The 25223-nt window shown below is 32.4% G+C and overlaps 1 protein-coding gene across 1 annotated transcript; it reads right to left on the reverse strand.

Annotated features, from left to right (window-relative positions):
• Positions 1–8389: 8389 nt before the first annotated feature.
• On the reverse strand, positions 8390–9335 carry LOC105778549 (protein DMP2). Its single transcript, XM_012602271.2, has one exon. It carries the CDS (start codon positions 9193–9195, stop codon positions 8623–8625), a length of 573 nt encoding a protein of 190 aa, XP_012457725.1. The 5' UTR covers positions 9196–9335; the 3' UTR covers positions 8390–8622.
• Between the last annotated feature and the right edge of the window lie 15888 nt (positions 9336–25223).

The following is a 25223-nucleotide window of genomic DNA, read 5'->3' on the forward strand; positions in this document are numbered from 1 at the left end:
AAGTCACTAACCTAATACGTATAGGTATGAGCCAAATCAATTAATTATGAAATTTGGTTTTAAGGTCCATATTAGGCCTCTAAGTTTAGCCTTTCAAGGTCCATCATATATTAATATTTGCTTATTATTAAAGTTATATAATTACAAACTGAAAAATACTTTGTTAATATAAAGTATAATCTTATAACTTAAAGGCTAATTTTATTAAATATAATTTGGCCAAGGGGACTAATGTTATATAATGTGGACACCAAATCTAAAATACATGATAATTTATATATAAAATTAAAAAATCTGAAAATTCTAAAGGCTCGACCGTCTCCCACACCCCCTGGATCCATCCTTGGATTTAATAATTTGAAAATATTTTTTCTATAAGTCAAATTTTTATTGGTTGGTTCAGTAATTCACTAATGATGATAAAATAAAATATCATAACAGAACACATATTGATAGTTTAAGTACCACATTGGACATTTTATGAAAATACATGCACCATAATAAAACACATATTAATAACTTAGGTACCACATTAAACATTTTCAAAATACATGTATCATATTAACTATTTTATGAAAATCCAAATATCTTATTAGCTTTTTTCTTTTGCATTTTCTCATTACAAATAACTACCCTAACATGAGTTATTGCCAAGGCATATAATAAAGGGCCAAAGTTAATTGCGAAATTCAATAAAAGTATTCTCTTATAAGTTAAATAGAGAAAATTATATACAAATACAAAAAATTAAGGGTAAACTACTAAAATAGTCACTTTTGATTACATCATATTACATTTTAGTCACTTACGTTAACGTTTTGTAACATTTTACTCACTGAGCCATTAATTGTTGTTAACGGTGTAACGGTAAGCTGACGTGGCACGTTAAGTCACCATTTAAAAAAAAGTTAAATTAAACAATTGGTCCTCATATTCTTTCGTTTTGAGCAATTTAATATTTTTCTTTTATGTTCTTTTAACTATATTTTTTTCTTTAGTTTTCATTCTCTTTTGCTTCTTCCTCTGTTTTCTTGTCTTCTCCATCTCTTTTAATGTAATTTTTCTATGTTTTCCATTTGTTAAAACTAAAGGGGAAGAAGAAAAAGAAAAGAATTAAATTGTTCAAAATAAAAGTATAGGGACTAGTTTTAACAAATGGAGAAGGGAGGAAAACAAAGTGAGAAGCAGAAGAGAATAGAAAATAAAGAAAGTTAAAAGAACATAAAAAATCAAATTAAATGGCTTGAAATGAAAAAATATGGGGACCAATTGTATAATTTAACCTAAATTTTTTGTTTGAAATGATGATTTAACGTGTCACCTCAGCTTACCGTTACACCATTAACAATAATTAATGGCTCAATGCCTAAAATGTTACAACACGTTAACGTAAGTGACTAAAACGTAACATTTCAAACATAAGTGACTAAAATGCAATATGAGGTAAACAAAAGTAACTATTTTGATAGTTTACCCATAAACCAAAAGCATATGGTAATCTACTAATAGAGGGTTGGATTTCAAATTTTATTGACCAAAACCTAATCTCTAATTATAACATCATCTATCATGCGTATAAATTGAAATTGTAGGGATGATAGTGATAAATAGAGTAGAATAACAACACTTGAAATTTCAAGGCAATATTATATCTATCATCTACTTATGGACTATTACGATTTTTTCCCCACAAGTAATTAAGTTGACAATTAAGATTTCAAATCTAAAACTATTGCCATTTCTCATCCACTTATTAAACTGATTTCATATTTTTTTTGAAAAAGACAAAAAGAAAACCTTAAAAATGGTGACCTCCACCTTCTGAAACCTTATACGAACAAAGACAAAGAAAAAGGATGATTCCATTCAAAAAAATTGAAAAAAATCGAATTTCGAGTTTTTCAAATTATTCGAGACAACTCAAATAAAATTCAAGTTTAAACTTCGAATCAAATGGAATTTTACAATTTGAATAACTCAAATTGTTGTGCGGAAGCGTGTAAAAGAGTAAAATTATTGTACTAAAAAATCACACTAAGTTCAATTCCCAGGAAAGAGAGGTGGATCACAAGGATCGCTTAAGTACCAGGTCTTTCCTAGCCAGAATATACCTCAATCGTAATTTTACAGCACAATAAATCACTACAATCACACTCACAATTCATGCAGAATAATACAATAAAGAACACAAGAATTTAACGAGGTTCAGCAAATTTTGCCTACGTCCTCGGGCACTACCAAATATATTTCACTCCAAAATACAAGTGAGAATTTACAAAGAGAGAGAGAGAGAAAACAATGTCTTAAGTAGAGAATGGAAATTTTGGGATGATGAAGAAGAGAAATGGTTAGGCCTATTTATAGTTGAGGTTTAGGGATCAAAATTGCAATTATCTTATGCCAAATCTCAATCCCAATTTTGGTGCCTTAAATCTCAGATTTTGATACCCATATATTTCTAATACTCATATCTTTCTGATACCTATATCTTTGACTTTCTATAAATATGGATGATTTCCAATAATCTCCACCTTGAAGATTGGATTCGAATAATCTTATCTTCACACAATTCTCTCTGCCTTTGTCAACAACACTTGATAGTGCCTTCTTCAACTGTTAAACATGCAGAATATTGATCAAGTTCAAACAATGTTCGAACTTGATTGTTCTTACCACATTGGTCATCATATTTGCGGGATTATGTGTAGTCTTAATCTTCTGAAGGTGAATTTTCCCCTCATCAATAATTTCCCGCACAAAATGGAAACGTACGTCGATATGCTTTGTACGTGCATGATAGACTTGATTCTTTGCTAAATGAATAGCACTTTGACTATCACAATACATGTTAATATGCTCCTAAACGAATCCCAAGGTTTTAACCATACTTTGTAACCAAATAGCTTCCTTTACAGCCTCTGTTACAGCTATGTATTCAGCTTCTGTGGTTGACAACGCAACTGTAGACAGCAGTGTAAACTTCCAAACTTATTGGTCCTCTAGCAAGTGTAAACATATAACCAATGGTTGATCTTCGTTTGTCCAAATCACCGGCATAATCAGAATCAACGTACCCAATAACACCTTTTCCAAGTGTAGTATCCTGCTTGAACAGTAATCCAATATCCATGGTATTCTGAATATACCATAGAATCCATTTCACAGCTTGCCAATGTCCTTTTCCAGGATTATGCATATACCTGTTCGCTATACTAACTACCTGTGAAATGTCGGGTCTTGTACACACTATTGCATACATCAAGCTACCTACTGCATTAGAATACGGAACTTGTAACATATATTCTTGTTTCGTATTCGTCGAAAGAGATAATTGTGCAGAAAGCTTGAAATGAGAAGCCAACGGGGTACTTACAGCTTTTGTCTGCTCGTTCATGCCAAAATTCTGTAGTACCTTCTTCAAATATTGCTTCTGAGACAAACTAACTCTGCCATGAGCTCTATCCCTACATATTTCCATGCCAAGAATCTTCTTAGCTTCACCTAGGTCTTTCATCTCAAACTCAAGGTTGAGTTGAGTCTTCAATTTCTCAATTTCAACTTTACTCTTAGATGCTATCAACATATCATCAACATATAAGAGCAAGTATATGAAAAAACCTTCTTGTAGCTTCTGAAAATACACGCAATGATCAAATTTACTTATTGTGTACCTTTGCCCTTTCATGAACTGATCAAATAGCTTGTACCACTGCCTCAGAGATTGTTTCAATCCATAAAGCGACTTTGTCGGTTTGCAAACCCAATTTTCTTTATCAGCAACCTTGAATCCATCTAGCTGAGTCATATAGATTTCCTCTTCCAAATCACCGTGTAAAAATGTGGTCTTCACATCGAGCTGAACTAGTTCAAGATCATATTGCGCAACCAAGGCTAGCAAAATTCGAATAGATGAATGCTTTACAACTGGAGAAAACACTTCATTGTAGTCTATTCCTTCTTTCTGAGCGTAACCCTTTGCTACCAATCTAGCCTTGTATCGAACTTCATTTTTACTAGGAAATCCTTCCTTCTTTGCATATACCCATTTGCATCCAATTGCCTTTTTTCCTTTGGGTAGTGTCACCAACTCCCAAGTCCTATTTTTATGAAGAGATTGCATTTCTTCATTCATAGCTTGCTTCCACTTTACACCATCAGGGTTACTTCTTGCTTCTATGTAAGTAGAAGGAATATCATCATCTGCAGTTGGAAGTGCATAGGCCACCATATCATCAAAGCGAGCAGGCATACGAATCTCTCTTCTTGGCTTCCTATATGCAATTGAATCATGTTGCTGTAGAAGTTCATGGGTTGAAACTTCTTCATCATTTGTTCCTTCAATATTAGTTGGATCATCATTAACCTTTTCAAGCTCCACCTACTGCAAAGTGCCACTGGTTTTGTTATCTTTTTGTGAATCCTTGTTCTTTATCATGGTTAATTCATCAAAAGTCACGTCTCTACTGAAAATAATCTTCCTTGTATCAGGACACTAGAGACGGTATCCTTTTACTCCACCAGTTATACCCATGAATAATGCTTTCTTTGCTCTTGGGTCTAACTTAGATTCTTTTACATGATAATATGCAATGGAACCAAAAACATGTAAAGAATCATAATCAGTAGCAGGTTTACTAGCCCACCTCTCCATAGGAGTTTTTCCATTTATTGCAACTGATGGCAACCAGTTAATTAGATGACACACATATGTAACTGCCTCAGCCCAAAATTCCTTGCCCAATCCAGCATTGGACAACATACATCGAACTTTCTCCAGTATAGTCTGATTCATACGTTCTGTCATCCCATTCTGTTGTGGTGTATCTCGAACAGTGGAGTGTCACACAATGCCCTCATCTTGACATACTTGTAGAAATGGATCATTCTTGTACTCAGTACCATTGTCTGATCGAAGTCGTTTGACCTTTCAACCAGTCTGGGTCTCCACCATCTTCTTCCATTTCAAAAATGCATCCAAAACTTTATTTTTTCTTTTCATTAGATACACTCATACTTTTCTTAAATAATCATCAACAAAAGTAACAAAATAATGCATACCTCCCAAAGAAGCCACTTTAGTAGGTCCCCATACATCACTGTGAATGTAGTCCAGAATTCCTTTTGTATTGTGAATTGCTGAACCAAATTTTATCCTTGTCTGCTTGCCCAGAACACAATGTTCACAAAATTCCAATTTGCAAGAATTTTCACCTTTCAACAAGCCTTGTTTTGCCAAACTCTACAAAGCTTTTTCACCAGCATGTCCCAATCGCATATGCCATAACTTGGTAGCCTTTGAATCTGCATCTTTCGCAGAAGTTGTTGATGTTGATCCAATAACTGTACTTCCATTAAAATAGTACATGTTATTATTTCTTGTGCCTTTCATCATCGCCAATACCCCAGCTACTACCTTTAGTAATCCATCTCTCAAAGTGATTGTGAGCCCTTTAGATTCTAGGACCCCTAATGAGATGAGATTTTTCTTCAAGCTAGGTATGCAGGGAACATCTATCAAGAGTTGAATTGAGTCGTTGTGATTCTTCAATTGGATTGAACCTACTCCTATTGTCTTACAAGCGTTGTCATTGCCCATAAAAACAACTCCACCTTCTAGTTCTTTAAGATTAGAAAACCAGTCCTTATTAGGACACATATGGTAAGTACATCCCGAATCCAAAATTCACTCATCTGTATAACATGTCATTGCCATGCCAACCAAGCTAAAGTCTAACTTATCATCATGCTCAGCTACACATGCATCAGAAATAGCCTTGCCCTTTTGTAACTTAGGACAATTCTTTTTCCAATACCCTTTCTCACGACAAAAAGCACATTCATCTTTAACAGGTCTCCCTTTGGACTTACTCCTTCTACCATATTTGTTACTGTGCGAATGACCTCTTACTGTTAAGACTTCTGTAGTTGTATCTCTGTGATCTTTTTTATCTTTCTTTCGAGTCTCAGATCTATACAACGCACTACAGACTACATCAAATGTGATTGTATCCTTCCCATGAAGCAATGTGGTGGTAAGATGATCATATTAATCAGGAAGAGAATTCAACAACAGTAATGCCTTGTCTTCATCTTCAAATTTCTTATCCAAATTTAGCAAGTCTGCTAAATTTTATTGAATGAGTTCACATGGTCATTCATCGACATATCGGGTGCATACATGAATTGATAAAGTTTCTTTTTCATATAAAGCCTATTTTCAAGACTTTTTGTTAGAAACTTTTCTTCCAATGTATCCCACTACTTCTTCATTGATGTCTCCCTCATGACAGAGTACTTCTGCTCTTTGGCCAAACATAGGCGAATTGTTCCACATGCCTGTCTATTGATCTTGGCCCACTCCTTGTCATCCATCTTGTCAGGTTTTTCTTTAAGGGCTATATCTAGCTCTTGCTGACATAAGACATCCAGGATCTCACATTGCCACATACCAAAATTATTGGTACCATCAAATTTCTCTACTTCAAATTTTGCATTGGTCACCGTAGTCTTTGCTGATGACGGTGCCTTTTCCATTTTTCTCCTCAATCCCAACTATTGTACGTGAACAGTGCCGTGAACGATCGTATTCCCCAAGTACGAATCTAGCTCTGATACCAATTGTTGTGCGGAAGCGTGTAAAAGAGTAAAATTATTGTACTAAAAAATCACACTAGGTTCAATTCCCAGGAAAGAGAGGTGGATCACAAGGATCGCTTAAGTACCAAGTCTTTCCTAGCTAGAATATCCCTCAATCAGAATTTAATAACACAATAAATCACTACAATCACACTCACAATTCATGCAGAATAATACAATAAAGAACACAATAATTTAACGAGGTTCAGCAAATTTTGCCTACGTCCTCGGGCACTACCAAATATATTTCAATCCAAAATACAAGTGAGAATTTACAAAGAGAGAGAGAGAGAGAAAACAATGCCTTAAGTAGAGAATGACAAATTTGGGATGATGAAGATGAGAAATGGTTAGGCCTATTATAGTTGAGGTTCAGGGATCAAAATTGTAATTATCTTATGCCAAATCTCAAATTTTGATACCTATATCTTTCTGATACCTATATCTTTGACTTTCTATAAATATGGATGATTTCCAATTCAAATAATTCAAATAACGGATTTATATGAATACCCTTTTGTTCCTGTCAAGTTTGAAAATGAGTAAATTGGTCATCATACTAAAATTAAAGAAAGTAAAAAAATTAAAATTGTCTAGAATAATAATTTTGGGATCTAAATAAGTTAATTAATGATTCAAGTTTATCATACTAAAGTTTTTTTAATTATTATTTTGCTTTGAAAAAATTTTCAAATATATATTGTTTCAAATTTATGTGCTCTAACATAGGATTAGTTATCTTTGTAACAAGATTTTAATTTGCCATGTTTAATTTTTTAATTTAACTCGAACAATTTCATTCGATTCTATTCAACTCGACTCGACTCAATTCGAAAAAAATTTCAAATCGAGTTAAGATGATAAAATAAGACTCATCAACTCAATTAACTCGAAATTTTTTCACTCGATTCGACTCAATTTTATCGAACGTTCACCCTTAGGCTCCATTGTCCAAATCTTGAATTTCATACTTCTAATTCTAAATTTCATTACATTAAAATATGACATTAAGTATATTGTAATTTAATCCCTATATTTTAATTTTTAAGAAATTAGTCATTTTACTTCTTAAATTTGAAAGTTCAAGTTCAATTGTTAATACCTTTTTTTTGTTAAATTCAAGTTCATTACAATGTCATTTTCTTAATTACATGGTTGTCAAGTGATTTTTATTTAAAATGTCACACCAATAAATCTAGAAAAAATTAACAATGATAATAATTGAACTTGAATTTTAAAATCTGAAAATCAAAAGACTAAATTCTTGGAAATTAAAGTACAAGGACTAAATTTCAAAATTTTAAAGAGTGCAAGGACTTATATCATATTTTAACCATTTCATTATTACTGAAACAAAGTTTCGTTTCTTTATATTACGAAAATGTAATTCATAATTCCTCTATTTAGTTTATTAAAATTTAGTTTTATGGTTTATGAAAATCGAAAAGTTAATGTAATTGGATGGTATTATAAAACATTATCATTAAATCAATGATGAACCAAGATAAAAAAAATTAATAGTTGAATCATTTATAAGTACCATATTATCAAAATCAACAAATCAAGTTTATATGTTAACCACCAAGAGAAGAGGACTCAATTATTGAAGTATGATGACCCACTTTTGATAAATTAAAGGGATTACCTTCTCAATTTTCATAAAAGAGAAAACTCATTATTAGACAAATTTCAAATGATAATCTTTTCGATTTCATACATTTAATTAGCATTTGATAAATATTATAGTATAAAATTAAGGAAAATATCATTAAAGATCTCATAAATTGGAAAAAAATTAAAATACAATAAACCTAGCAAATACATACATACAGACTAGAATTCAAGGATGATACCATACACTTGACATCCTTAAATTTCCCTCTGTTTTCAACATTTACTCAAACAAACATTTGATCCATAGGGGAAAAAACATACAAATTGACCTTAACCAATAACTTGTGTTCATATATTCATGTCCCAGACATATTAGGAATTGTCTGAATTAGAGTTGGAGGAATCAGCTGAAGGGTAGCCTATCCCATGGCGTGTGTTAGGGAATGCCATGAAGATCGTGCTGGAAATCACTCCGATAACCGGCGGCAAACTCATGAGCAAAGCCTTCTCAGTCGATTCGAAAGACGGATAAAAGCATTGTACGGTATTAGAATCCAACAAAGACAAGACAGCAAACACAATGACCGAGAAGAACGCATGAACGAAGTCAGCAAGCCTCAGCTTGTAGCTGGACAAGTTAACCGAACCCGAACTTGAACCCGAAAACGGCAAAAGACCGTTGATGGTGACGATACCGTAATAAACCGAACCATCACTGCCTTTGTAACTATCAGTGAAGCAAGAGAAAGCACAAGAAAACCCGCAAAGAGCAATGAGGATGCTGGTGAAGACCTTGTTCACAGGGCTGCACTGTCCGTTGTTGGTCAAGACAGGGTTAAGGAAATGGAAAGCGAAGACAGTTCCTGTAGGAAGGAGCTTGATGAGGTTGCCGAAACCCGTAAATGTTTTATCTGAGATTGAGGAGTTCGATGAGGAAGAAGTCATTTTAGGAAGTTAATAAAGGGTTTACTTTTGCTTTGAAAGAAAGAGAGTAATAACTGAGGGTTTTGAGTGATTCATTATAGCAAAGGTTGAGGAGTATTTATAATGGGAAAATTAGGGAGAGTTGCTTGTACGTAAATTTAGTGTTGAAGAGAAACAGAAATGGTTTTCCTTTTACTCTGCGTAAGCTTTGCCCATCTCGCTGCTTTAAGCTTGGTGTTTCACAATTTTTTAATCCCATTTCTCTCCACCATTCAAAAATACAAATAAGTTGACTTCCATATATATATATATATAATAGTTGTAACTTGTGACAATTTGGTTTAATGGCATGGAGACGATCTTAAGAATTTTGAGGTGTCATATTTAAACTTTCTTATATGAAAGTTTGATAATTATATTGAATTAATTAGATGTATTTTAATTTCTAAGTTGAATATTTTGGTGTAGGTTGGGGGTGAATATCTATTTTGGAGTGTCTCACTCTTTCAACAGTAGATATATTGTTCTCGAGTTGTTTATGCTCGATTTTAACTCTTGGATTTTGTCTTCTTATTCTGAGAAGAGCCCAAAGAGGTTCACGAAGTTTAGGCAGGAGTGCTTAGATCCACCAAGCAAATGATTTTTATCATTTTGGCCTTGGTGGGATTCCGACCCATGACCTTAAAGAGTCTTAGTGGGTAAGAGCACTACCACTTGACTATCTTTCGGGAACAATAGTTCAACTGTACAAGGTCCAGGTCGACTTCCCAAAAGACGACACTTCAAAGACTTCTCCTAATAAAATAATTGATTCTCCCTATACATTGTCTATAACTTTTTGAATAGTTCATAATTAAAAAAAATTAATTAAGTTAAACATTTGAAATTAGAAGTTATTATTTTTGTGGATGATGATTTTTTGTACTAAGTTGTGCTGAAGAATGATTTTTAAGGAAAGTGAGATCAGCTAAATAGAATTATTTTATTGAAAAAAATCTGTACAAAAAATAAAACCCGTAGACGAAGTACATTTATCAACACCTTACCAATAAAGGAGAACATGAATCAGAAGTGCATAAGTTGCCTGCACGTAAACAAAACGACCAAATTGAACTCCCCACATAAGCATTCATAAACTAAAAGGCAATAAAATTCCTGTTAACAGTCTAGTTTATGGAGTCTTCCTTCTTCATTATGTTGATTTGAACATCAAAAAATACATTTCAGTACTCTCTTGTGTCACGTTGATTTTACAAGAGTAATCCAAACCCGTCTCACTTTTCTTAAAAATCATTCTTCTTCTCCGTCCATTGCCAAAAATACATCAATAATATATATTATTGGAGTTTTGAGTTCGACAAAAGATATTTCTTTTTTGGTATAAGCGGCTACAGTGTAAGAGAGAAATGAGAAAGAAGATTTCAATCAAATTCCAATTATGATTACGTTCATCTTTTGTTTTTTAATTTCATACCATTTTGAGAAATTTCATTTCTAGCAACAAATTCGTTTCGAACTCACTTGCGTAAACGTTAAAACAGTTACTTTTTTTTCTTCTTCACAAGCAGTGTTAGGTTGCAAATAGTTATTACAAATTCATTTTGCAATAGAAATATATAAATTTAATATTTCTTAATCCAAATTCTGATTAGATAATAATTTTAACATCTAAATTTGAATCCCTAAAATTCAAATCAAATATCTGCATCTGCAATTCAAATTGTCATTCCTATAACATGGTAAGAAAGTTTGGATTGTTGGAAAATGAGTTTTGAATGTTAGACACAATGTCTCAATTATAAAATGTCATTATTATAAAAAGCTGAAAGGAAAATCTAATAAGCATTAGTCAGGCTTGTGATTAAAGGATACATGTAAACATCACAAAGGACAAAAGTTTGGTAACCAACAAATCAAATAAGCCAGACATGAAAGGTGTAAGGACATTTGATAACTATTATGGCTTAATCATACCATCGACATGCAATTGTATAAGTAATTTTGTTTTGGACCGTGACATGAAAGACTAGGTCATGTTCATTTCAAAGGCCTGCAATGTTCGCTACGACATAATGTTGTAAAGTGATTGCCAAAGCTAGGGGAGCCATTCCCAAAGTGTATAGAAATTGCATCAAGGGAAAGCAAAAACGTAAGCCACGTCCCCAATTGCAACTAATACAAATGGTTGGACTCTTAGAAGTACTGCAACATTTACTATTGAATGAAGTATCGATACTTTACCAAATGAACAGTATTTTAAATCAACAGAATGCCAATTTGGTATTGTTACCCATATAAGTATCGATACTTATTTTCCCAAGGAGAGATACATATAAAGGTATCGATAAAATTGACTCATTTTCAAAGTTTAAAATTGGCAGAATGTCAAAACGGTACCGATACTTGTGGATTTTAACTTGATTTTGAAACATCAAAATTAAAGATGGTATTGGTAACTAACTTGAGTATCGATACCCCTGCTCAAACTTTGAAAAGTTTTCAATTTGGTCTTTATTCATGCTTGGGTCAACTTTGGAGCTTTCACAAGCTCGATTGAGTTTCAATTTTACTTGTATGATGTGTCATGCATGCATTAATGTTAAGAACTGATGATTAGAATGAATTACTATTGAGATTTGACTGTTGGATGCTCTGGTAATAGTAGTAGCATCTCGTAACTTGAGTTTGGCTATTGAGGGGTGTTACATTTAGTGATATTAGAGCTATAGTTTAATCAATTCTAGGACTGAACGTAGCGTGTATCAAGTCTAGAGAAGACATGCCACGATAACCTATGATAGTGTGATGCTTCAAATCTGATTTGACTCTCTTTTTTTATAGATATAAAGATGTCGGCCGAATCAAACCATGTCATCTCTGATGAAGTAGATAGTAGTGTTCCGGCTATCGATCAGGGAGCAAGTCGCAGTATCCTTGTTCCAAAAATGCCCGAAAATAAGGCAAGAAATGTCTTCTTTGGGATGATTGAGAAATGTTTTACTGAATTTATGAGAACTAATCCTATAACTTTGCAACCTCCGCCCCGTAATGTGCCTCCTGTGGTACCCCCTCATCCTCAGAATATGGAAAGTGTACGATGAGCTTCGATTGACAAAATTAGAAAGTGTATGACTGAAGAGTTTAGACAAAAAATGAAAGTTGATCCGGCCAAGGTTGAATACTAGCTGGAGAACATACAGAGATACTTCGATGAAATAGCCTATTCACCTGATAATTGCTTGAGATGTGTCGTGTCTTTGTTAAAAGACGAAGCATATTAGTGGTGGTCTGTAACACCCACTAACCCTAACCCATTGCCGAAATAGGGTTATGAGGCATTACAAAACATATATGTCAGTTTACGAGCAACTTACAAGTAAATAACAAACATATACAAATTAAATCATAAAATACCTTTTAATGGACCCTCGAGGTTAAATCACATTTTAAAAATGGAACAGGACTTGTTTGAGTACTCCAAATTTTTTTTTAAAAAAAACTTAATATATCCCCTTTATAAACATCTAACCTTCCCTACAATTTTCAAACAACAACCAATCCAAAACCAATGGCACAACCAAAAACAATTTAAACTCAAATATATCTAAATCATGACCAATTCATTAACATAATAATTTAATAACTAAACATTCATAATATCATTCAAAATTAACTAATAACTCCATTCATTTTCCATTCTAACTTAATGCCAAATTATATAATAAAATCTTTACCATTTTATTAAACTAATATCAAAATATGGTATACCATTTTTACAACCAACATTACTAGCATATCTATATAACCTATACAACTCCTAGTACATGCCACTTTTAATTAAAGGAGAAAACATCACCAAAATTTATGCTGGAGTCAGGATCGTCCGGATGCTGGACCGGGACTCTTGACTTCTACTGACCTACGTACGGAAACAACCGTACGCTGAGTATTTTATACTGAGTGGTATTACCATAATTCAAACTATAATAACCATAATAAAATATAAATATCAACTATATAACAATTGATTTTCTCTTACATTAGTTCATTCTTAAACTATATTAGTATTAACAATACACTTGTATCTATGCATCAATTTTAATCATATGTCATAACTTTAATTGCATTTACTACATGAACATTTAGTTCATGTTTTCCATTTCCAATTTCAATTTCAATCCACAATTCATTTTTCTCATTTCTTCAATATTTTCAATATTACGATCAATCAGATTCATATAAATTTATCATTTCAGTTATTCACCCTATTAACAATCTGGACTTTAACGGATACACGGATTCCAACCCAAACACACCAGTACGGCACATTGTGCCTAAAACGGTACATAACACCTGATTAGTATACGACACATAAGTGCCTAAAACAACACACGAGGTGCCTAATACAACACACGAGGTGCCTGAAATACGACACATAAAGTGTCTGATCGGCAAGGCCGATAAATCCCGTACTCTTCCAAATCTTATGGCATGCCAATTATATCCGACTCATCCCGACTAGTTAATAGGGTTTCAAATTACATATCTATTTCATTTTCAATCTTAATTCAATCACAATTTCTCATGTTCACAATTCAAATCAATTTCTCAATCCAATATGCATTTCAATTGTTCACATATAATCACAATTAAATTTCAATCAAAGTTATTCCAATTACAATTTCTCTTATTATCAATTCGATACCACCTTCATTCTTTTAACCCAAATCATATCACTAATAGCTTCCATTCAATTCACATACAATTCAAAATCATTTAATTCAATATCAATATTCACCTTAATTTTATTTACTAAACATATTATTCAAAATTCAACAATTGATAATAATAAATTTAATACCAATACGTATTTATAATTCAATTTAACCTCCATTCAATTTCACAATCTAATTTTCACTTTTATTTTAAGAATTCATTTTCAATATCAATTATACTTTTTCATTCACTAATCAAAACACAATTCAGTACCAACACATACTTTTCTCATTCAATTTAATTTTCCAAATTCAATTCATTAAAGTCACTTACCTTATTATTTGCTTATCATACACATAATTTAAATTTAAAATTAAATAATAAATAATTTGAATTATAGTAATAGAAACCCGAATTTGCTCGATTATTCCTCAATAATCCTCTCCTTTCCTTTGTGTGCTGGTGCCTCGAGTTCTTTGTTAGCTACGAAAATAATAATAATTTACACAATTAATTACAACATTAATTTATAATAATAGTATTTCTATCCAATTTATACTTTAATTTCTATTTAGTCCTAACTAGATTTATCTACTTTTATAATTTAATTCACACTCTATTTCTATTCAAATTTCATCCAAACTCAAATTTAACTACTAAATTTTAGCATATTTCACTAATTTCAAATTTTCCTCAATTTAGTGCCTACAACATAAAACTTATAGCTTACTTTACAATTTAATCCCTTTATCTATTCTAACTTGAATTCATTCATTTAAATCCCTAATTCAACAATTTATCCAACATGAATCATGCTTAAAAACCTATGAACTTCCAAGACTTCAACCTAATTTCAACAAAACTTTGTTTTAAAACTTCTAAAACATCAAATTTAAGAGAAAAAGACTTAATTTAACTTACCAATTAAACTTCAAGCTTCAAATCCCTAGTTTTCCCTTTTATTTTTCTTTTTTCTCCTTTTCCTGCTCTGTTTCGAAATGCTCCCTGCTTCTTTCTCCTTTCTTTTTCTTTTGTTTCGTTTTTATTTACTTTATTTTTTTAATTACTTAATAATTAATATAATATCAATATAAAATATCTTATGCTTAAATGTTAAGTAAACCAATTATTTAATTATATACACTTGTATAAATTTTGTACCATATATTTGTCAATTATCTTATTTATTTAATAAAAATCTATTTAACAACAAATAATATTATTACAAACATATATATTTTATTCATAAATGTACAATATCATCTATACCATACACTTGTATTAAATCATTACCATATATTTGTCTTTATTTAACTTATTTCATAATATAATAATAATTATTATAATTTATAATTTAATATTAAACCTTAATAATTATTAATTAAATATCATGTAATATCTTCAATTCAATCAACTTATGTCGCCTCATATTTATGAATTGGCTTAATTGCCATTTTGGCCCTTTATACATTCTTTTAATCTATAATTAAACTTTTACACCTTATTCTATTTAGTCCTTTTCCTAATTTCTCTTAATTAAACTAAATTCATCTAGTTAAAACTTAATTAGACACATTACTAGACTCATAATTACTCTTAATAATTGTTTACAGACTCGGTTTACTAAGACAGAGGCCCGATATTGCACTATTTTGATGCCCATGAATTTTGGGTCATTACATTTCTCCCCCCTTAATAAATTTCGTCCTCGAAATTTACCTGAGAAGATATGAGGATATTGTGCTCTCATAGTTTCTTCCGGTTCCCAAGTTGCTTATTCCACATTATGATTTCTCCATAGCACTTTTTCTAGATGAACCCGTTTATTTCTCAACTCTTTTACTTCTCGAGGCAATATTTTAACTGGCTCTTCTTCATAAGTCAAATCAGATCGAATTTCAATGTCTTCAATGGGAATAATATGAGAACGATCCGATCTATATCTCTAAAGCATCGAAACATGAAAAACATCGTGAATCTTCTGTAATTCTAGAGGTAAAGCCAATCGATAGGCAACCGGTCCGATTCTTTCCACTATGTCATACGGCCCAATAAAACGTTGACTCAATTTACCTTTTCAGCCAAATCTCAAAATTTTCTTCCAAGGCTATACTTTGAGGAATACTTTATCACCAACGGAATATTCAATGTCTCATTGTTTCAAATCTGCGTAAGATTTCTGTCTGTCGAAGGCGGCTTTCAGTCTATCTTTAATCCTTCAAACTATTTCCTTTGTCTCTTGAATCAATTCCGGCCCAATTACTTTTCTTTCATTCAATTTCATCCAACATATCGGTGATCTACACCTTCGACCATATAACGCTTCATACGGGACCATTTGAATACTAAATTCGAAACTATTATTGTAAACAAATTCAGTTAATGGAAAATAACATTCCCAATGATTCAAAATCAATAATGCAAGCTCGAAGCATGTCTTCTAATATCTGAATTAACCTTTCAGATTGTTTGTCAATTTACGGATGAAAAGTTGTACTGAAACTAAGTCGAGTACCCAATGATTCATGCAACTACCTCCAAAATCTCGATGTGAATCGAGGATCCCGATCTGAAATTATTGTTATCAGAATTCCATGTAATTTAATAATTTCTCGGATATAAGCCTCAACAAGCTTCTGTAATGACCAATCAGTTCTGACTGCTATGAAATGAGCTAACTTTGTAAGCCGATCAACAATTACCCAAATAGTATTCTTTTTGCTTGCTAAAAATGGTAGTCCCATAACAAAGTCCATAGTGATGCAATCCCATTTCCACTCGGGGATACTAATAGGCTGAAGTGGACCTGTCGATACCTGATGTTCTACTTTTACTCACTGACAAGTCAGACATTTATCGACTTATTCAACTATATCTTTTTTCATCCCTGTCCACCAATACATTTCTCGTAAATCACGATACATCTTTGTGCCTCGGGGGTGCATAGCAAATGGACTGTCGTGAGCTTCTCAAAGAATCGATTTCTTCATCACAGAATTAGCTGAAATACAAATCCGATTTTGATATATCAAACATTCACAATCATTAATACTAAAGTTCTCTGTTGTACCATTCTATACCATCTCTCTTTTCTTCAACAATTTGTCATCTTCCAACTGCACTGATCTGATCTAATCAAGCATTACCGGCTTTATTCTTAAATCAACCAAAAGACTCCCATCATCACTGATACTGAGTCGTGCAAACATCCCTCTCAATTCAGTTGCAGCTTTTTTACATAGTGCATCAGCTACAACATTAGTTTTTCCCGGATGGTAGTCTATAACACAGTCATAATCTTTTAATAGCTCTATCCACCGTCTCTGTCTCAAATTCAATTCTTTTTGAGAAAGAAGATATTTCAAATTTTTATGATCGGTGTATATATAGCATTTCTCACCATAAAGATAATGCCTCCAAATTTTCAACGCAAAAATTATTGCATCCAATTCTAAATCATGTGTCAAGTAGTTACGCTCATGTGGTTTCAATTGATGAGATACATAAGCTATTACCTTTCCGTCCTACATCAATACACAACCCAGACCATTCAAAGAAGTATCACTTTATACTATGAAATCTTTACCCGATTCTGGTAAAGACAGAACAGGTGCCTCAGTCAACATTTGTTTCAATGTCTCAAAACTCCTCTAACACTGATCATCCCAAATAAATGAAACATTCTTTAATAGCAGTTTGGTCATTGGCAAAGCTATTTTCGAGAATCCATTTGCAAATCTCCTATAGTACCCAGTTAAACCGAGAAAACTACGTACTTTTGATACATTCTTAGGCGGTTTCCATTGAACAATCGCTTCAATTTTCTTTGGATCAACACGAATGCCATCTACTGATACTACATGTCCCAAAAATACAACCTCTGATAACCATAATTCACATTTGTTGAGCTTGCCACACAACTGTTTCTCCCGTAATATCTGTAGTACAATTCTGAAATGTTGATCATGTTCTAATTCTGACTTCGAATAGACCAATATATCATCAATAAAAACCACCACGAACTGATCTAAATACGGCTGAAAGATATGATTCATGAGATCCATGAAAGCAGCTGGGGCATTAGTTAACCCGAACGGCATCACCAAAAATTCATAATGACAATACCGGGTACGAAATGCAGTCTTTGGCACATCACTTTCTTTTACTTTCAGCTGATAATACCCAGACCTCAAATTAATCTTTGAAAATACTGAAGCTCCTTTCAGTTGATCAAATAAATCTTCAATCTGAGGTAATGGATATTTTTTTTAATTGTTACCTTATTTAACTGCCGATAATCAATACATAGCCGCATTGATCCATCTTTCTTCTTAAAAAACAATACCGTGGCTCCGCAAGGTGAATTGCTCGGTCTAATGAACCCACGATCTAGTAAGTCCTATCACTGTACCTTCAACTCTTTTAATTCAGTGGGCGACATTCGGTACGAATGTATAGAGATTGGTGCTGTACCCGGATACACTTCTATAACAAATTCAACCTCTCTGTCAGGTGGTAAGCCCGACAGTTCTTCAGGAAATACATCTGGAAACTCACATATGGTCCTAATCTGACTACGCTGACTTCCAACTGAATTAGAATTAATAACATATGCCAAATACGCTGAACAACCCTGCTAAAGTAATTTATTAGCTTTCATCGCCAAAATGATACGTGTCGGGCCACTAGTACGAATGCTGTTAACCTCAATTCTGTCCTCATCCTCTGTCTGAATTCTAAACCTCTTTTTATAACAATCCAAAATCACCCAGTAGTCAGATACCAATCCATACCCAATATTATATCAAAATCACCGAAAGGCATAATCAACAAGTCAACAGAAAACATTTTATCATGTATCATCAACGGGCATCTCCGGCACACTCTACCTACAGATATAGTTTGTCCCAAAGGGCTAGACATTTCTATGAAAACTCTAGGCATTTCAGATTTTAACTTTCCCGACTCAACCAATTTTGAATTAATATATGAATGCGACGAACCTGGATCAATTAAAGAATAAACAGGTTCAGAATGCAATAAAAATATACCTGTCACGACATCATGTGCATCGCCCTCTTCTCTTGTCCGAACCACGTAAGCCCTGGTCGGTGCTCTTGCCTCTGACTGCTATGTAACTATGTCACTGCTCTTACGAACACCTCCACCTCTAGATACCGAACCACTTCTGCCTGAACCTCTGCCTTGAGCAGTAGATACTGATCTCTGTGATGTGGCAGGAGTAACATTTTTATTTTTCTAAAAATCTTTAACAAAGTGCTCTGTCGACCTGCAACAGAAGCAGCCTCTAGTCACTTTCCAACATTCACCTAAATGTTTTTCCCACAATATCCACATTCTTGAATTTTCGCATCCCGGGGTGGACCTCTTACACTACCAGTAGATACCGTCGTCTGTTTTCCTCGGTTGGATTCTTGAGATCTATTCGGTAAAGGATTTGAACTAGTAGTACCAGCTCGTTTCCTGGTCGATCTAGCTATCTCAGGCTTTTTATCCAAACCCAAAACCTGCTCTACCATCTTAGCTTTCTCAACCAAATCCACAAATTTCGTAATTCGTTGTGACCCCAACTATACTCTGATCTCATCTCTCAAGCCCCGTAGGAACCTGTTGCAACTATCAGCCTTTGTTGGTATAAACTTAGAAACATATCAGCTGAGTTTAGAAAATTCCTACTCGTAATCTACCACTAATAAATCACCTTGTTTTAACATAAAAAATTCTTGCCTCTTATCTTCGATATACAGCTCCCCACATATTTCTTCTAAAATTCTTTCTGAAATAAGTCTCATGTCACCTGTTCTATAGGCAGATGTCGTATTACAAATTCCCACCATAGATAAGCTTCACCTAGTAACAGAGAAACAACACAGATAAAACGTTCTCAAGGGGTACACTCCAATTGCTGTAGAACTCGTTTACTTGATTCCATCCAATTCTCTGCAGTGGATGGATCAACTCATTTCAAACCCAAAAATTCAATGGCACCATATTTCCTTAACTCTTTTATAAGGGGCCGTCTTTGAGTTGGTGCAGAAGTTGTAGCAGGAATAGTCCCCGCTACTCTTTGCAAAGCATCGGACATAAATATTAATCTATCAGAATCATCTTTATTATTTCTTCTATCTACTCTAGGAGGTTGATTCCTTATCGGGTTAATACTAGGTGTTATCGTTTCAGTTTCATCTAACCCGTAAGATTCTTCTTCTCTGGTGCACATTTCGTCATCAATATCGTTTATTCTTTCATCAGACATCTTTAATCTATAAAACGGAAACAAACAAATAGGTTAGCATCCAAATCCCAACTCAGTTTTGACTTGACAGTGGCATGTACATCTAGACTCAAATTTTGAGCTCGATTTAGTCCGAGAATCGACTAAACCTGATAGCTTTGATACCAATAACTGTAACACATCCTAGTATAAGGGTTATGAGGCATTACAGAACATATCGGTCAGTTTACAAGCAATTTACAAGTAAAGAACAAACATATAAAAATTAAATCATAAAATCCTTTTTAATGGACCCTCGAGGTTAAATCACATATTAAAAATGGAACAGGACTTGTTCGAGTACTCCAAATTTTATTTTATTTTTAAAAAAAAACTCAATATATCCGCTTTATAAAAATCTAACCTTCCCTACAATTTTCAAACAACAACCAATCCAAAACCAATGGCACAACCAAAAACAATTTAAACTTAAATATGCCTAAATCATGACCAATTCATTAACATAGTAATTTAATAACTAAACATTCATAATATCATTCAAAATTAACTAATAACTCCATTCATTTTCCATTCTAACTTAATGCCAAATTATATAATAAAATCTTTACCATTTTATTAAACTAATATCAGAATATGGTATACCATTTTTATAACCAGCATTACTAGCATATCTATATAACCTATACAACTCCTAGTACATGCCACTTTCAATTAAGGGAGAAAACATCACCAAAATTTATGCTGGATTTGGGATCGTTCGGATGTTGGACCAAGACTCTTGACTTCTACTGACATGCGCATGGAAACAACCATACGCTGAGTAGTTTATACTCAGTGGTATTACCATAATTCAAAATATAATAACCATAATAAAATATAAATATCTAGTATATAACAATTGATTTTCTCTTACATTAATTCCTTCTTAAACTATATTAGTATTAGCAATAAACTTTTAACTGTGCATCAATTTTAATCATATGTCATAACTTTAATTGCATTTACTACATGAACATTTAGTTCATGTTTTCCATGTCCAATTTCAATTTCAATACACAATTCAGTTTTCTCATTTCTTCAATATTTTCAATATTACAATCAATCAGATTCATATAAATTTCTCATTTCAGTTATTCACCCTATTAACAATCTGGACTTTGACGAATACACGTATTCCAACCCAAACCAAACACACCAGTACCGCACATTGTGCCTAAAACGATACATAGTACCTGATCAGTATAAGACACATAAGTGCCTGAAACGACACACGAGCCACCTAATACAACACACGAGGTGGCTGAAATACGACACATAAAGTGCCTAATATACGAAACATAAAGTGCCTAATATACGTCACATAAAGTGCCTGATCGGCAAGGCTGATAAATCTCGTACTCTTCCAAATCCTATGGCATGCCAATTATATCCGACTCAACCCGACTAGTTAATAGTGTTTCAAATTACATATCTATTTCATTTTCAATCTTAACTCAATCACAATTTCTCATGTTCACAATTCAAATCAATTTCTCAATCCAATATGCATTTCAATTGTTCACATATAATCACAATTAAATTTCAATCAAAGCTATTCCAATTACAATTTCTCTTATTATCAATTCGATACCACCTTAATTCTTTTAACTCAAATCATATCACTAATAGTTTCCATTCAATTCACATACAATTCAAAATCATTTAATTCAATATCAATATTCACCTTAATTTTATTTTCTAAACATATTATTCAAAATTCAACAATTGATAATAATAAATTTAATACCAATACGTATTTATCATTCAATTTAACCTCCATTCAATTTCACAATCCAATTTTCACTTTTATTTCAAGAATTCATTTTCAATTATCAATTATACTTTTCCATTCACTAATCAAAACACAATTCAATTACCAACACATACTTTTATCATTCAATTTAATTTTCCAAAATCAATTCATTAAAGTCACTTACCTTATTATTTGCTTATCATACACATAATTTAAATTTAAAATTAAATAATAAAAATTTGAATTATAGTAATACAAACCGAATTTGCTCAATTATTCATCAATAATCTTCTCCTTTCCTTTGTATGCCGATGCCTCGAGGTCCTTATTAGCTACTGAAAATAATAATTTACACAATTAATTACAACATTAATTTAAAATAATAATAATAGAATTTCTATCCAATTCATAATTTAATTCCAATTTAGTCCTAACTAGATTTATCTACTTTTCTAATTTAATTCACACTCTATTTCTATTCAAATTTCATCCAAACTCAAATTTAACTACTAAATTTTCAGCATATTTCACTAATTTCAATTTTTTCTGAATTTAGTCCTACAACATAAAAATTATAGCTTACTTTACAATTTAATCCCTTCATCTATTCTAACTTGAATTTCATTCATTTAAATCCCTAATTCAACAATTTATCCAACATGAATCATGCTTAAAAACCTATGAACTTCCAAGACTTCAACCTAAATTCAGCAAAACCTAGTTTTAAAACTTCTAAAACATCAAATTTAGGAGAAAAATACTTAATTTAACTTACCAATTAAACTTCAAGCTTCAAATCCCTAGTTTTCCCTTTTGTTTTTCTTTTTCTCCTTTTCCTGCTCTATTTCGAAATGCTCTCTACTTCTTTCTCCTTTCTTTTTTTTTTGTTTTTATTTACTTTATTGTTTTAATTACTTAATATAATATAATATCAATATAAAATATCTTATGCTTAAATGTTAAGTAAACCAATTATTTAATTACATTTGTACTTATTTATATTATTACACTTGTATAAATTTTGTACCATATATTTGTCATTTATATTATTTATTTTATAAAAACATCTATTTAACAACAAATAATATTATTACAAATGTACAAATATATTTTATGCATAAACGTACAATATCATCTATACCATACACTTATATTAAATCATTACCATACATTTGTCTTTATTTAACTTATTTCATAATATAATAATTATTATACTTTATAATTTAATATTAAACCTTAATAATTAATAATTAAATATCATGTAATATCTTCAATTCAATCAACTTATGCCACCTCATATTTATGAATTGGCTTAATTGCCATTTTGGCCCTTTATACTTTCTTTTAATCTATAATTTAAATTTTACACCTTATTCTATTTAGTCCTTTTTAGGTCATTATATGGTCTATGTTAATAGCTATTGTACTAAGAGATAGAGTTAAGTGGGACTTTTTCCAATCTGAATTTCAGAAGAAATACATCAGTAGATTGTATCTAGAAAAGAAAAAAAGAGTTTCTCGAGCTGAAGTAGGGAAATAGGTTTGTGGCTAAGTATGAGCAAAATTTTTCCAGCTTAGAAAATAAGCCGGTGAGATTGTACCGATGAAAATCTAGATGTGTATCCATTTTGAATCAGGACTAAATGATGAAACTTGAATGTTGGTGAGAGCTTTGGAGTTGAGAGAGTTTGTAGTGTTATTTGATCGGGATCAGAAAATGGAAAATATTTGTAATAAAAAACAAGGGCATGTCTAGACCATTTCGAACTCATCTATCAAAGAAATCGAGAGAAACTTTTAGGTTCCTCACAACTTCATCAGCGTTTAGGGGAAGAAATAAGCTGAGATCGAGTAACTCGAGATTTCAAACTACCCTGGTAGAAAGTGTTGGCAGTGTTCGCAATGTGGATAGACCTATATGTGAGAATTATGGTAAGACTTAGGATGTTGAGTGCCGAGTTAAAAGTGCGGCTTATTTTAGGTGTGGCTTTACCAATCATTTCTTGAAGAACTACACAAAAAAGTCAAGCGTTACTGACAACCAAACTATTAGACTGATGTCTGCTCCTTAAAAAGATAGACGATTGAGACAAAGTTGTAATATCGGAATGACACGAGGTGAGACTAAGGATTTGATTGTTAGATCTGAGGCTCAAGCGCTTGCCAGAACTTATGCTATCTGAGCCCGGGAGGAAGCTCCTGCCCTAGATGTCATTACTGGTACTTTCTCTCTCTTTGATGTTATTGTATATGCATTGATTGACCTTGGGTCAAAAAATTCGTATATTTGCACTGCGTTAGTAACTAAAAAGAACATATATCAGTAGAACCGACTGAATTTGATATTAGGGAAATCAATCCTTTGAGTCAGAATGTCATAGTTAATATGTTATTTATAAAGTATCGACTGAGAATTCAGGGATGTGAATTTCTTAGCAATTTGATGTTACTACCAATCCACAAGTTTGATGTTATTTTGGGTATAGAGTAGTTGACTTTACATGATGTAGTGGGGAATTGTAGGCAGAAATGGATTGTTTTGAGATGCCAGAATGGTGAATTGGTTACAGTTGAGTCTAACAGAACCGATTGTGTTACCAATGATATATCAGCAATTTCTACTCAAAAACTGGTTAGAAAAAGTTAGGTAGCATTTTTTTCTTATATCTTATATACGCAAATATCAGAATCAAATATTGATCAATTATCGATGGTTAATAAATTTACCAATGTGTTTCCAGAGGAACTGTCTAGGTTGCCTCCAGAATAGAAGGTTGAATTTGCTATTGAGTTAACACCTAGAACTACGTCGATCTCAATTGCACTATACAAAATGGCTTCGATAGAGCTAAAAGAGTTAAAAGCACAGTTGCAAGAGTTGATTGACAAATGATTCATAGAATGTCACCTTGGGGTCCATCAGTCCTATTTGTGAAAAAGAAAGATGAGTCAATGAGGCTATTTATCGACTACAGGCAGCTAAACAGGGTCACTATAGAGAATAAGTATCCATTACCCTATATTGATGATCTATTCGACTAGTTGAAAGGAGTTACCATATTTTTAAAAATTGACCTTCAATCTGGTTATTATTAGATACAAGTTAAAAAGCTTGAAGTATAGAAAACTACATTTAGAACTCGTTACGATCATTATGAATTTCTTATGATGCCTTTTGGTTTAGCAAATGCTCCGGCTACATTTATGGACTTAATGAATAGGATATTTCAGCCATATTTAGATAGATTTGTTTTCATATTTATCGATGATATTCTAATTTATTTG

This window comes from Gossypium raimondii, chromosome 10 (assembly GCF_025698545.1).
Source record: "Gossypium raimondii isolate GPD5lz chromosome 10, ASM2569854v1, whole genome shotgun sequence".
NCBI classification, from domain to species: domain Eukaryota; kingdom Viridiplantae; phylum Streptophyta; class Magnoliopsida; order Malvales; family Malvaceae; genus Gossypium; species Gossypium raimondii.

Coding starts and splice junctions, on each gene's coding strand:
- LOC105778549 (XM_012602271.2), bottom strand. CDS start 9,195: ATGACTTCTTCCTCATCGAACTCCTCAATCTCAGATAAAACATTTACG.